Source organism: Aricia agestis, chromosome 7 (genome assembly GCF_905147365.1).
Source record: "Aricia agestis chromosome 7, ilAriAges1.1, whole genome shotgun sequence".
Classification (NCBI taxonomy): Eukaryota; Metazoa; Arthropoda; class Insecta; order Lepidoptera; family Lycaenidae; genus Aricia; species Aricia agestis.
Window position 1 is genome coordinate 1,264,598 of NC_056412.1, and position 14,365 is coordinate 1,278,962.

The window sequence follows — 14,365 nt, forward strand, 5'->3', positions numbered from 1 at the left end:
TACAGTTTGGCGGTTTTTTAATAATAATAATAATCATTTTATTTTCAGATTAACATCCATACTTAGTATTTTTTTAAGTAATTACATTACCAAACATTATCAGAACATTTAGTCTAAGAAAATTAGTTTCAAAATCGTCGATCAGACCGAATAATTCGTGCAGTCCCGAAAGTTGGCACAGCTGTTCCCAAAGAAGATTTTTTAGAATAAAGACATAATTTTATAAAATAAAAAAAGTGCAATAAAAATCAAAATTATGAAATTGTATAGACATGAGCCTATCTCTCCATTTTAGGAAGTATTGAAAAGTTAGGACTTTCCACATTTTAATATTCAAGCGTTCGCGTGCATTTGACCGTTAAGAGGGCGACTAACCCCAAAAATCAAACATCGTCCTTCTCTCTTCACACTCACGCCCGTCTTTCATATGCCAGGTGAAAAAGGGCGACGCAGATTCATCACCAAATTAGTTTTTTCCCAATAACTCGATAAATATACAACATTTTAAAAATCCGCTAGGTCGATCTCTCAATGATAGAATTTTATACAATGTGTTAAAATATTAACTTAGTTCAATGCACGGTTATGGTAATAAATGAAAAATTCGTAAAAATTAGATGCATCTTTGTGATTTTTTTCTATCGAGAAAATTTTAAGATATCGTGTTTTTGCTCAGATCAAATTCTCGGAAATGTAATCTAGTATCTAATTTTAGAAAATGAAACAATTTGGGGCTTATTTTCAAGTATAAAAATGAATTATAAAATCGACCCTTTAGGGTTAGTCGCCTCCTTAAGCTATAACCGCGTACTGACTGAGCGAGCAGCCTCGCGGGGCTGCCTCGTGAGGCAAATCCTTGATTGGTAAGCGTGCGCGCATGTGCTCGAGCGTGTCGCAGCCCGAGCCTGTTTTTGTCGATTCTCAAAGGTGCGTTTGCAGCGCTCACTCAAGACGATAGTGTTTTGCCTCGCTTATTCGTTGCGTGTTAGTCATGCGTTTCAAGTTAAACTGAGCGTCGATGCTGGCTAAGCCTTACGGTGGCTCCGCCTTGCCGCGCGAGGCAGCCTCGGATTAGAAAACTTACCGAGGCCGCCTTCACGGCATGCGTACTGCGGCAAATGTCCGAGGCTGCCTCCCAAGGCTGCTCGCTTGGTCAGTACGCGGCTATCAATAACTTAGACGCAAACAAGAAAGAAAACTGCCAAACTATATAGCTAATAAACTTGCAAGAGGTTTGCTGACTGAATTATGTTCAACTAGATGACACCAGCAACTCTGTTGTACCCAAATTTATTTATCGCGCGGGACCGTACTTTTTTCCGGGATAAAAAGTATCCTATATCCTTTCCCGGGAGTCAGGACTCGAAGAACTTCTATACAAAACTTCCGAAAAATTCTTTCAACGGTTTGGGCGTGAAGAGGTAACAGACGGACAGACACACTTTCGCATATTTTATAATATTAAGTATAGTATATAGTTAGTATATTAGTCTGGAAGTATGGATGTCGGCGCATCTACATCGGCCGAATGTACCCGAGCGGACCTCTTCGGGCGTCGTTGGCTGCGCGTGCGCATCGCGGATCGCCGCCACCGCGGCCCGCGCGTTCCCGCCGCTCGCCACTTCACCTTCAAACCTTGTACGCGTCGCACATGGGCATTCTTTTGTACCTTTAATTACGAATATAATAATTGTTATACAGTCCATTGCGTTTCTATCAAGTCAACCTCATCAGAGCCTTATCAAACTGGTCCTCTCGCGGAAAAGTACTTGCCCCGTCGTAATTTTTTTTCGTCTTCGAAAACCAACGTAACGGCCGCCGTTTGGAATTTGAACGTGGCCAGGAAGACAAAGAACAAAGGAGTCGTCCCCGTGGCAGCGTGTTCGCAACATTGGAAGGAGCTGAAGTCATTTTCTGGGAGTATATTTGCATATTTGAGTGAGTCATATCCAATTATTATCCATTTCCTTTCCCTAATTTCAAAACAGAGGTGATTTAAAATACTTTTTTCGTTAATTTTCTTTTCAAATTCACCAATCTCGCATAAAACTATTCTTATTAGAATTGGTACTAAAAACAAGCTTGCATTAATGAACTTGAACTTGAAATAGTAAACAGCTGCGTCGTTATCTTATCTGATCAGAGATAACGATTTATTGCACAGCTGCATTCAATAACTTGTTTTTACGTTTACAATTATTCATTTGTAATAACTAACTATTGTATAATTTGCTATTTGCGATTATTATTGGTGGATAATTTTGATATTTGTAATTTTGTGAGCGCACGTCGTCATTTTTGCGAGTCATTGGCACTACAAAATGGCGGACATGAAAATTTTAATAAAGAAGCGTAGTTCCATTAAATCTAAGGTTACTATTTTTAGCAACTATTTAAATTTAGTTAAAAGTAGTGACCATTTATCTGAGTTGCAACGATTAGACCTGCAGGAACGTTTTAATAAATTCGAAACCTTACATGCGGACTTCGATGAATTTCAGACGAACATCGAGATGCTTTCCGAAGAAGCTGACAGTGCCGCATCCTTAGTGGAACGTGAGGACTTCGACCGCCAGTTCTTCAGCCTGGTGGCACTCACGCGCAGCCTGCTCGGTTCTTCGGTGTCCAATGGTTCGGAGGCGGGCTTCAGAGATGCTGACTCAGGTGCACATGTTTCCAATTCCTTTGTTCGTTTGCCAAAAATTGATTTGCCTCATTTCGACGGAAATTACCAGTACTGGCTCGAGTTTAGAGACACTTTCGTGTCTTTAATCCATGAAAACGATTGCATTAATGACATAAACAAGTTTCACTACCTACGCGCCTCTCTCCAAGGTAATGCCGCTTTACTAATTAAAAATATCGATTTTAAAAAGGACAATTACAAAATAGCTTGGGACTTGTTGTGTGAGCGGTACAATAACAATCGTTTACTTGTGAACAACCATTTGCAGGCTTTATTTGATGTCGAACCTATCAGAGGAGAATCTAGTGCCAGCATTAGGAATGTCGTAGATGTCACAAACAAAAATATACGTGCTCTCACAAATTTAAAACAACCAACGAAATATTGGGACGCATTAGTTATTTTTATTTTAGTTAAAAAATTAGATTTAACAACCAGCCGTGACTGGGAGGAGTATAGAAACAATAGTATTTCAGGTGATCCAACTTTAACTCAATTTTGTTCATTTTTAAATAGAAAAGCTGACTGGTTAGAATCTGTTGAGAGTAACAATACTTTAAATTCATCAAATAATAAAATAATTGTAGCTTTAAATAATAGTCACCTGTCAAATAATTCTAATACTTCTAAATTAAATAAATTTAATAGTAATATTAAAAAACAAAATAAAATTAATAATAAATGTCCTCTCTGCTCCCAGGTACATACTTTGTACAAATGCGAATCTTTTCGAGCTTTAGCTATTGAAAATCGCATACAAAAAGCTAAAGACTTTGATCTTTGCCTTAACTGCTTAAGGCCAGGACACTCTTCTAAGCAGTGCAAATTTTCTCATTGCCGATATTGCAAATTGAAGCACAATACACTCTTGCATATAGAATCTAGCGATAAACCACTTTGCAATCCATTGCCTACTGCCAATCATTCTATATCGCCTTCTTCATCGCAATCTTCTAATGTTGTGCTTTCCGCTAATTCCATGCAGCTTGCTACATCTTCGCTTGTTTACCTGTCCACAGCTTTGGTGAACGTGACCAGTGCGACGGGTAAGAAGTACACAGCACGGCTACTGCTGGACAACGGTAGTACGGCGAATTTTGTTACGCAGAGCTTCGTCGAGAAGCTGGGTTTGTCTCTGCGCGGTACGAGCACCAAGGTAACGGGTATTAGCAATCATATATCCACTAGTACACAGTCTTGTCACCTCACAATAGAGTCATTATGCTGTTCGTTTACTGTGGAGATCGAGTGCCATGTTTTGCCTGAAATCACTAAGGTCCTACCGTCATCATTTGTGCCCATCACTCACGTCCCTATTCCTTCAGGACTGGCATTAGCGGACCCGAACTTCAACGTTCCGTCGGTCGTAGACGTCCTGGTAGGGGCTGAGGTATTCTGGAGTGTCATAGGTAGCAATAAAATAGGCTTAGGGAAAAATTTACCTACATTGTACGAAACTAAATTCGGATGGCTTGTATCTGGAAGTATTTCGCATAAGTCTAATAATTTTCCCACTATTTCTTCTCATTTTTGCCATCATTCCAGTGTCACTCCCGACTTAACAAAATTTTGGGAGCTTGACAGCATAGCACCAAAATATTCTCACTCTCTTGAAGAGAGAATGTGTGAACAACATTTTGCACAAACCACCTATCGTGATACTGACGGTGGTTTCGTGGTAAAATTGCCTTTGAAAGGGGATCCAAGCTCTCTAGGACAGTCATATTTAACTGCTAGGAACAGATTTTTATCCCTAGAGAGAAGATTTAAGCGAGACCCTGAATTTCAAATTGAATATTATAATTTTATGAGGGAATACGAGCGTTTAGGTCATATGACATTAAATACAACTAATTCGCCACCTGATATTGCTAACTATTACATTCCACATCATGGAGTAATACGTGATTCTAGCACCACTACCAAACTACGCGTTGTCTTCGACGCATCAGCCCCTACTAGTACGGGAGTGTCACTTAACGATATTCAGATGGTCGGTCCGGTAGTGCAAGACGATCTGTTAGGTATACTAATACGTTTTCGTCAATATAGGTATGTGGTTTCAGGCGACGTAGCGAAAATGTACCGTTCTATATATTTATGTCCAGACCAACGATTCCTTCAGAATATTGTTTTTCGGTTCGATCCCACAGAATCCCTTAAAACCTACACTTTAAATACAGTTACCTACGGTACTGCGTCTGCTCCCTATCTTGCTACCAAATGTTTAGTGAGTCTGGCTGATAACATTGAGGACGGTCGTGTGCAATTTGCTATACGACGTTCTTTTTATGTAGATGACTATCTTAATGGGGGGAGCACCATATCAGAAACTGTTGAGGTTACAAACAGGGTTAAGTCTACGCTTGCTTCCGCTAATTTTAATTTACGAAAGTGGCGATCGAATTCCTTAGAAATTTTAAATCAAATAACTTGTAATGAATCGGAAACTACCGATGATAATTTGTTTTTCTCAGATCAAAATCTAAATGATAATCAGTCTAAAACTTTAGGTCTGAACTGGGTTTGTAGCACCGATGTTTTAACATTTTCCATTAACATTATACCTACACAAAAGGTTACGAAACGGCACGTCCTTTCTGTTATCGGCCAGATTTTCGACCCTCTGGGCCTCATTGGTCCGTGCGTTGTCGAAGCAAAAATTTTAATGCAGAGACTCTGGCTAGACAAGTACGACTGGGACGACGCTGTATCGGATGAGGTACGTAACGCTTGGCTAACCTTTGAAAATAGTATCACAGCTCTAAACGAATTGAAAATTCCCCGTTGGGTACTGCATGAAAGCTCTACCGCACACGAAGTTCATGTTTTTACTGATGCTTCCGAGAAGGCATATGGCGCTTGCGTATATATTCGATCCTCCAATAATGTAGGAGATACTAGTGTACAGCTCCTACTCTCCAAAAATCGTGTAGCGCCTATTAAGCCTACGACCATCCCGAGACTTGAACTTTGTGGAGCTCTATTGGGGGCAAGACTGTGTACTAAAGTCCAAGAATCGCTCACCATACCCATTCATAAATACAGATTCTGGTGTGACTCTACCATTGTGTTAAGTTGGCTCTCTACTCCATCTAATCTGTTAAAACCTTTTGTTAAAAATAGAGTCAACGAAATACAAGAGAGCACACATGGTCATACCTGGAGCTACGTACCGTCAAAGGACAACCCGGCAGATCTTGTTTCACGTGGTTTGAATGCAACCTCTCTTAAAGATACCAATTGGTTTTCTGGACCTTCGTTTCTCTCGCTTGACGAAAGTCTATGGCCTAAAATGCCAAACTCAGAGAAACATGATCTACTGGATGTAGAGATTCATTTAGATAATCATCTTAGTAACCTTTCATATCATATTCATCATTCAGGCACATCCATTCATTCATCAATCATTCATGATTTATTATTAAAATATTCTAACCTAGATAAAATTCAAAGAATATTTACATATGTACAAAGGTTTATTAACAACCTAAAAAATAAAACTAAATTGTGTGGCAATCTTTCTGTTACAGAGTTAGAAAATTCATTGAAAACAATTATACATTTCTCACAGCTCGACATGTTTCCTGAGGAGTATAAACTTCTAAAGGATAGTCAAAAATTGCCACGCAAAAGTAGATTGCTTCCGTTGACACCCTTCGTAGATGAGGATGACCTCATCCGCGTGGGCGGAAGGCTTTGTAATTCTTTTTACGATTTTAATGTTAGGCATCCTATTATTTTATGTAGTAAGCACATTCTTACTAAGCTTATTTTTCATATGCAACATTTAAAGCTTGCACATGCTGGTCCACAACTGTTACTGTCACACATTCGACAGTCATATTGGCCGCTAGGTGGTAGAAACTTGTCGCGATCTACAGTAAATAAATGTCTTAAATGTTATAGACATAAAGCTCAAAATGTACAGCCTATTATGGGTCAATTGCCTTCGTTACGAACTAATTTAGAATACCCTTTTTTAAATAGTTATGTTGACTTCGCTGGTCCAGTATTGGTTGCCGATCGAAAGGGTCGTGGCTGCAAGCTTACAAAAAGTTACATGTGCATCTTTGTCTGTGCAGCTGTAAAGGCGGTTCATCTGGAGCTCGTTTCCGACCTCACTACTGAGGCGTATATGGCAGCCTTAAATCGGTTCGTGGCGCGTCGAGGCAAGCCCCGAAGCATCACGTCCGATAACGGGACTAACTTCGTAGGCGCGTGCAACGAGATTTATAAATTTATAAATTCCTCAAATGTTGCATCTGAAATGGCGCAGGAGGGAATAGAGTTTATTTTTACACCTGCATACAGCCCACATTTTAATTCACTTGCTGAGGCTGCTGTGAAGTCTACAAAAAAACACTTAAAAAGACTTCTTAACCAAACTCATTTCACCTTTGAAGAACTGGCTACATGTCTCACTCATATTGAGGCTGTATTGAACTCACGCCCTCTTACACCTCTTTCCTCAGACCCTAAGGATTTTTGTGTATTAACACCTGCCCACTTCCTAATTGGTAGACCACTCTTATGTGTGCCTTGCTCCCAGGTGACTGACGCCAACATCTCTCGATTGGACCGCTGGAAGAGAGTCCAGCACATCAGAACACATTTCTGGGGCCGATTTCACAATGAGTATACTTCTCTGCTGCAGGTGAAAACAAAATGGTTTGCTTCCAGAGGGGAATTGAAACCAGGGTCCTTGGTCCTCATCAAAGACAAGATGGCGCCACCTCTGCTCTGGTCCCTGGGCCGGGTCATCAAGACCTACCCGGGCGTTGACGGTGTCACGAGGGTCGCAGAGTTGAAGACCAGGAAGGGCACTATCCGTCGCGCCTTCAACTCTATCTGTCCGCTCCCAATAGATTGAAGACCTGGACGCTTCAACCCGGGGAGGATGTCGGCGCATCTACATCGGCCGAATGTACCCGAGCGGACCTCTTCGGGCGTCGTTGGCTGCGCGTGCGCATCGCGGATCGCCGCCACCGCGGCCCGCGCGTTCCCGCCGCTCGCCACTTCACCTTCAAACCTTGTACGCGTCGCACATGGGCATTCTTTTGTACCTTTAATTACGAATATAATAATTGTTATACAGTCCATTGCGTTTCTATCAAGTCAACCTCATCAGAGCCTTATCAAACTGTGGTCCTTCGAGCCGGATATATCTATAAACTGATTGTGGTAAAAGTTATTGTGAGGTGTACTTCGTGTGTACTTCAAAGGGCACTGCTAGCCGGCCGGCGAACCTCAGACGTTTCACGTTAGTATTTCTTCAGTTCATTTTCAGCTGAATGTTTGTACATTTTTACCACTCGGTAGCAGTCACGGAGTTAAAGCGCAAGCGCAAGGTTGCCTTTCTAGAGAGGACCATACATTTTTCTACTACTTATAATATATTATTTTAATTTATACATTGAAGTATTAATAAAATATTTGCAACATAACGGACAACCATAATATTAAAAGTTGAAGCTTACTTGTACACAATTTTATGGCGGCCAATAGGATAGTAACAGTTGATAATAATCTGCCATTTTGTAATACTGTGAAAACAAATACTTATTCAGGTTAATAACAAGATCAATATGTTTAACAAGTCATATACTTAATTTGTTTTGGTCGATGTACTCCTAACTATTTATAATGCCCTTTTATTGATGCTACCAGCTGCTAACGTACTCGGTATAGCCACTTGTAATATATATATTTTATTTTTTAGCACATGCATAATGTAATCTAGTCTTAGCGGAGACTAACTAGCAAAAGATTAGGCATTGTACCAACTTCTGATAATATTAGAAGATACTTTTTTCGTAACTTAAAGAAAAAATCCAACTCACAACCTCCGAGTCAACAATAACAAATCATCAAAACAAAAGATATCGAAGAAACTGCACTCGCTTGATAAAAAACAAAAGAAACCGTAACAGCGAATGCGCAGGAACCTTTTCATCCATAACTCCATAAGACATTCATCAATCCATCAAAGCGAATGATTCTCAAACACTAAAGGCACAAGATTGCCCCCGATTATGCAGGCGGGATGAGAAAGGCCCGTCCGAGCTGAGAGTACAATTTGAATGCGTCTTGTCGTGTTTGCTTGATGCTTCGCGTACGCACACTCCATTTTCAGATGATATGAAGACGAGTTCCTGACACTGAATAGCTGGAGGCGAGTCCCTTTTAACCGTAGACATGAAAGGATTGAATTACTAAGGTGCCCTTTGATTGATCTCGACTCCGAGAACCTACGTTACCGCTGACGGCTGCCAGAGCTTTGACCGACTACTGACTAGTATTCCAATTGCTACGCCTAAATAATGCATTTTTAAACATTAACATAATATGGGAATTTAGGACTTATTTTCTGTTACATGAAATAAATCGTTCATTCGTTATTATTTTAAAACCACAAGCGAGACAAAGACTAGGTATGACAGCTTTTAGTACAAAAATCTGCGAAACCTTCATCCAAATTATTTTATTATTATCAAGTGCATGCAGCTTTTAAACTGGATCTTTTTGTGCACTTTTAAAGGAGCATTCACTACGCCAAGATTTTTCAATCGTACAAACAAAACTGAACGCCTAAAAGAAAAGAAAACCGGTGCGTTCTGGCGTAAACTGAAAGTACTCGGCAAAATTGAAAAGTCCACTAAAAAGGGGCTTCTAACTCGAGCACAATTTTTACAAAAACACTCTCTGATGCTAATGCCCAAAAGAATTGTTTATATTGACACGTATAATGTATTTACATTGGGGATTATATATCCATTCCATTTGTCCATTATACTCCAGATGAGTCTCATGGTTTCATCAATGGTTAACTTATTTTTGGGTTTATCGACAAATGTGAGATTGTTGTATTTTACCACGGCCACCGCGCAAAAATAGTAAATACCTTTCGAACCGATATTTTACCGGGACACCATGGAGACCTAGTCTTTAAATGAGAATTTCTTTGTACAATTTAAAGCTTTGTTGGCGCTTGTCACACGAGCCTGAGAGATATCATTAGCTCGCCTTAGGTATGTGACACTGGGAGCATCAAAGCAGTCTAGATTTTTTTTTCTTTATTATAATGATAGTGACTTTTAAAAAAATATTAGTATGCCCTTTCTTTGCATTTTATTTATCACAACGTATTAGAATCAAACTTCACAAATAAAGGTTTTTATTTGGTTAACATTTCGTATCTTCGGCAAGACAAAATAAATGAGAAATCTTCTCGAGACGATTGCCGACCACGTCTTGCCAAAGGTACGAATTGATTATTAGAAATTAGATCTTTGATATTCTTCCAACTGCAGACTCATAAGTCATAAGTCATAACAACTTTGTACTGGGTACATTAGAAAATCCAAGATATTTGTTTCCCGAGCAGTTATAAGGTCTAAGGGACTCACGGCGCGGTCATTCATCTGGCTTCCCGCTTCACCCACTTAATGAGGTAGCAAAAAGTCATTTATATTTTCCCAAGCTTGCCTGATGGGAATTTGTGTTAACCCGGCGTCATGGGGGTCTGGTCTATAAGACCCGACACATTTTTTTTCTAGTTCGGTAACTATATGCGTGCGATTTAACCGTTTTTTAGGGTTCCGTAGCCAAATGGCAAAAAACGGAACCCTTATAGATTCGTCGTCGTCGTATTTTAATTAAATTTAATTGTAAATTATTAAAGTATAACTAAAACTGAGTATTTTGTGAACATTTCAGGCTACCTGTTGTGAACAGGTAGCCTGAAATGTTCACAAAATCACGTTTGTTGTTGGGGCGCCCCTTGAATATTAAATTTATTTTGTTTCTAGAATTTTATTGTTATAGTGGCAACAGAAATACATAATCTGTGATAATTTCAACTCTCTAGCTATTACCGTTCTTGCGTTACAGACTGGAGACAGACGGACAGACGGACAGACATCAGTAATAGGGTCCCGTTTTTACCATTTGGATACGGAACCGTAAAAAGGGTCTGTGAGATCCATCCTCGCAGTCGGTGTAACAACTTCACGCCATAGCGTATTGATATTATTTTTATTAATAAAAAAAACACGAATAAAAATAAAGTTATTATATAATGTTGGAATAATTTTGATATTAATGAATGCTTCTGTGAGACCCATCCCCGCAGTCTAACACTTTTCGACCCCATGACGCCGCGCCGGGTTAATATTTTGAACGTCACAGTGTTTACCCCGATTCGTGAAATTTCAAAGCCCTATATCAAAATATTATGTAAGAAAACAATACGCTTCCGAAAAGTCGGGTAAAAATCTCCGAGAAATGTTGACAACTAAAATTACGATCTCTTAAGCCTTAATTACAATAGCCCAACTAAAAAATATATTCAAAATATGGCGCGTATTTCTAAGTAACATAGCGAAATACAGAATTTCAAAACCTTTTTTGAAATTATATTTTTGAATAAAAATCTGTGTTAGAATGGAAAAGTATTTTTTGTGATAAGTACAATGGAAATCTCACACGACAGCCAAATACTTTGTTACATAATAGCTATACAAAGTCAGCTGTCTTTGGCTGTCGCGTGAAATAAGGGGGCAAACGAGCAAACGGGTCACCTGATAGAAAGCAACTTCCGTCGCCCATGGAGACTCGCAACATCAGAAGAGCTGCAAGTGCGTTGCCGGTATAGGGAATAGGGTAGGGGATTGGGCATCTGGTAAACTTACTCACTCGGTGAAACACAGTGCAAGCGCTGATTCACGCCGGTTTTCTGTGAGAACGTGGTATTTCTCCGGCCTAGCCGGACCATTCGTGCCGAAGTATGTTATTTGCTAAAGTTTTCAACTGTAATTTGCCCGTGCGATGTTCACACATACAAGTACTGTACTTGTAATAATTAATGTATATAATTATATTATTAATACGCGAGCGAAAAACTTTGGATCCCATTTCACGAAAAATGCAGAAACGTAGGTGATTGACATTTTGCACAGTTATAGCTTATATGGTGAAGGAGTGTATCGAGCTAATGTTATTTTGAAATTATGCTTCTATCATACATTTTTTTAACAAATAAAACATTACACACACTACAATGTGCACACTACCATCATTTTTTAATGACAAGCCTATACATACGAATTATACTCTTTTGTTTATGGTTGAAGTCTGTTGTCAAATTAAAAATGGATTGTTGTTTTTTTATTAAATCTGAAATAGTCAATTCTCTAAACGGGGAGTCGAAAGAAGAAGATAATTAAATTTGAGGTCGAATTTCGACCATTGGTTGGTACTACTAATATAATTATATTCTGTGCCATTGGGCGATCTCTAGTAGGCTTAATTGTTTATCGCTATCATGAAGACATATTAGTTTTAGGTTAACGTACAATATCATGACGGTGTAGCTAGTGAAACATGTTGTCGTATGTAAATTAGCTTTGATTTACTACGTGAGATCGGCCGCCGGACGCACTGAAATAACAACGTCACTGTCTGAATGTTGACTTTGAAAGCAAGTGCAGTGCCGTCGGTAAGCTCTATTCGCAAACTTCAAACGATATACTTTCAATATGCTTTCAATAAACTAGTTTGATTCAATATTCCAGCATGAAATGTACTTTCATTGTATTTGTGTAGTTCTATTGTCTTTTACTATCGAGATCTCGTTTGATTGAAAACGTATTGATTTAAATTATTAGTATTTTATTTAACATAACAAGCAGAAACAGAAAAATACTGTGTGGCACTCGGGGACTGCCGCGGCAAAGATATTGCATAGCATTTTTATCAACTTATTAGTTATTATACATTTATTATATTATCTGAGCAATATTAATATTCCAATCTTAAAAAAGTTTCTTTCAATATCTTCTTTTCCAAAACGGACGGAACTTTATTGATGTGAAATTAAACTTTAATACATTAATCATAAAAAACGAAAGACATTGATAGTCAAAAGCAAGAAGCGTGTTACATCGATCATCCAAACTTGTTATCATTTGCGTGATGGGTGAATGATAAATGATCGACGTATCTTTCGATCATTACTCAGTTATTCAAATTACTACTTGTGATTATTTGATGCCTGCTTGAATAAGCAAGAATGTTTGTAAAAAAGTTTACAGGGATCTGGCATCATCATCATCATTATTTATGTGTTCTTCTGGGCCGCTCATGTCGGGCCTGGGCCAGGCCACACATTTACAATAGTAAAGAATTCCGACTAAAAGGAATGCTCATCGACTTGTCAAAAGAGATGTTATTTGGCTTTGTCGGGTATTGGCTAGTACTAGTCTCTATCCATCGGTTTTTCCTTTAAATTTCTGCTAGAATTATGTTATATCTTTATGTCCTTGTGTCGTCCGTGAAACTACTACTTACATCTTCCATAAAATAATTATATCGGATAATGCTTATGCTTAAACGATCGAAAGCATGTTGTTCAAATATTTTTTAATCATTCGTCAATGTTTGCGACATTGGTAAATATACGCAGATAAAAATAGTGAACAACCTATGGCAATCCACTGTTTAAATATTTTTTTTATTGGCATTTGCATTGTAAAGCATTTAATTTGAACACACTACAGCCAAGTTCAAAGTTTTATTACGTTTGCATTTAATTATAAAAATACAACCATTTATCTTGGCTCCTAACCATCGCATAATCTCGTAATTGTGTAACAGGAAAAACAAACCACAAAAGAATTTTCCGCCGCGAGTAAAATTAAAATGGAACTGACAAAGCAAATGCTAAACATAAGTCGAAATGGTACACAGGTTTATGAACGCGATTATGAAAATGTGGACAAAAACAAGACAAAAACTCACTTCATTTTCTCGGGTCCCCAACTTTTTTGTTCACATTTTTTGGGCAAATTTCCAGTATTTCCCGAGTCTCGGAATTTAAATTGGTGACATTGCTCGTCATAGAAAAAATCTAATTTATATTTGGATAATTTGAGATTAGGTACAACAAGATTAGACATTCGTTACGGAAGCGGCTCTAGAAATAAGGTAGAAAAATACCGGAGTTTTGTTTCAGAAATTGCTGTGCGAGGTCATGTAAACAATTTCGTCGTCTTGTTAATGTTGAACACGGATAAAAACCACATCTTGTTTAGGGTTCCGTACCCAAAGGGTAAAAACGGGACCCTATTACTGAGACTTCGATGTCTGTCCGTCTGTCTGTCCGTCTGTCTGTCTGTCTGTCTGTCTGTCTGTCTGTCTGTCTGTCTGTCTCCTGGCTGCAACTCAATAACCACTATAGCTAAACTTCTGAAATTTTCACAGATTGTGTATTCCTGTTGCCGCTACAACAACAAATACTAAAAACAAATTATAATTATTATTAAAGGGAGGGAGTTTTTGGCCTTTTTTTGCTCGTAATCAATAATGGCAACAGCTAGGCACTTGAAATTTGCATAAAGGCCTTAGTTATATGTCTACTTTAGTAAAATAATATTTTTTTAATAAAATAAAAATTTAAGGGGGGCTCCCATACAAAAACACAATTTTGGCCTATTTATCGTCTATTGGAATATTAGTACTATAGGAACCCTTCGTGCGCGAGTCCAACTCGAACTTGGCCGTTTATTTTTAATCATTATCTTAAGTCACTCAGTACGATCTCAGAGACTGTCGATATGTTTTACTATTTTGAAGAAACCTAAAAAAAACAGCAACTGGTTGTACCGCCTAAAATCATAC

At 38.6% G+C, this 14,365-nt stretch overlaps 1 protein-coding gene across 8 annotated transcripts; it reads left to right on the plus strand.

Moving 5' to 3' along the window:
* The first annotated feature begins 1,512 nt into the window (after nucleotides 1-1,512).
* On the plus strand, nucleotides 1,513-7,820 carry LOC121728634. 8 transcript variants are annotated; one of them, XM_042116850.1, is made up of 5 exons: nucleotides 1,513-1,938; nucleotides 2,502-2,664; nucleotides 3,706-3,842; nucleotides 6,220-6,387; nucleotides 6,772-7,820. In XM_042116850.1, the coding sequence occupies exons 4-5, from the start codon at nucleotides 6,267-6,269 to the stop codon at nucleotides 7,557-7,559; spliced, it is 909 nt and encodes a 302-aa protein (XP_041972784.1). In that variant the 5' UTR covers nucleotides 1,513-1,938; nucleotides 2,502-2,664; nucleotides 3,706-3,842; nucleotides 6,220-6,266; the 3' UTR covers nucleotides 7,560-7,820. The 8 variants fall into 8 exon arrangements, with proteins under 8 accessions (XP_041972784.1, XP_041972782.1, XP_041972781.1 ...); XM_042116852.1 differs by lacking the exon at nucleotides 6,220-6,387 and having other exon boundaries at nucleotides 1,518-2,372; nucleotides 7,239-7,817; XM_042116848.1 differs by lacking the exons at nucleotides 3,706-3,842; nucleotides 6,220-6,387 and having other exon boundaries at nucleotides 1,513-2,372; nucleotides 6,772-7,819.
* The last annotated feature ends 6,545 nt before the right edge of the window (nucleotides 7,821-14,365 follow it).

Coding starts and splice junctions, on each gene's coding strand:
- LOC121728634 (XM_042116844.1), top strand. CDS start 2,322: ATGGCGGACATGAAAATTTTAATAAAGAAGCGTAGTTCCATTAAATCT. Junction 2,373..2,501: donor GTAGTTCCATTAAATCTAAG/GTTACTATTTTT, acceptor GATGAATTTCAG/ACGAACATCGAGATGCTTTC. Junction 3,843..7,238: donor TGCGCGGTACGAGCACCAAG/GTAACGGGTATT, acceptor CCTTGCTCCCAG/GTGACTGACGCCAACATCTC.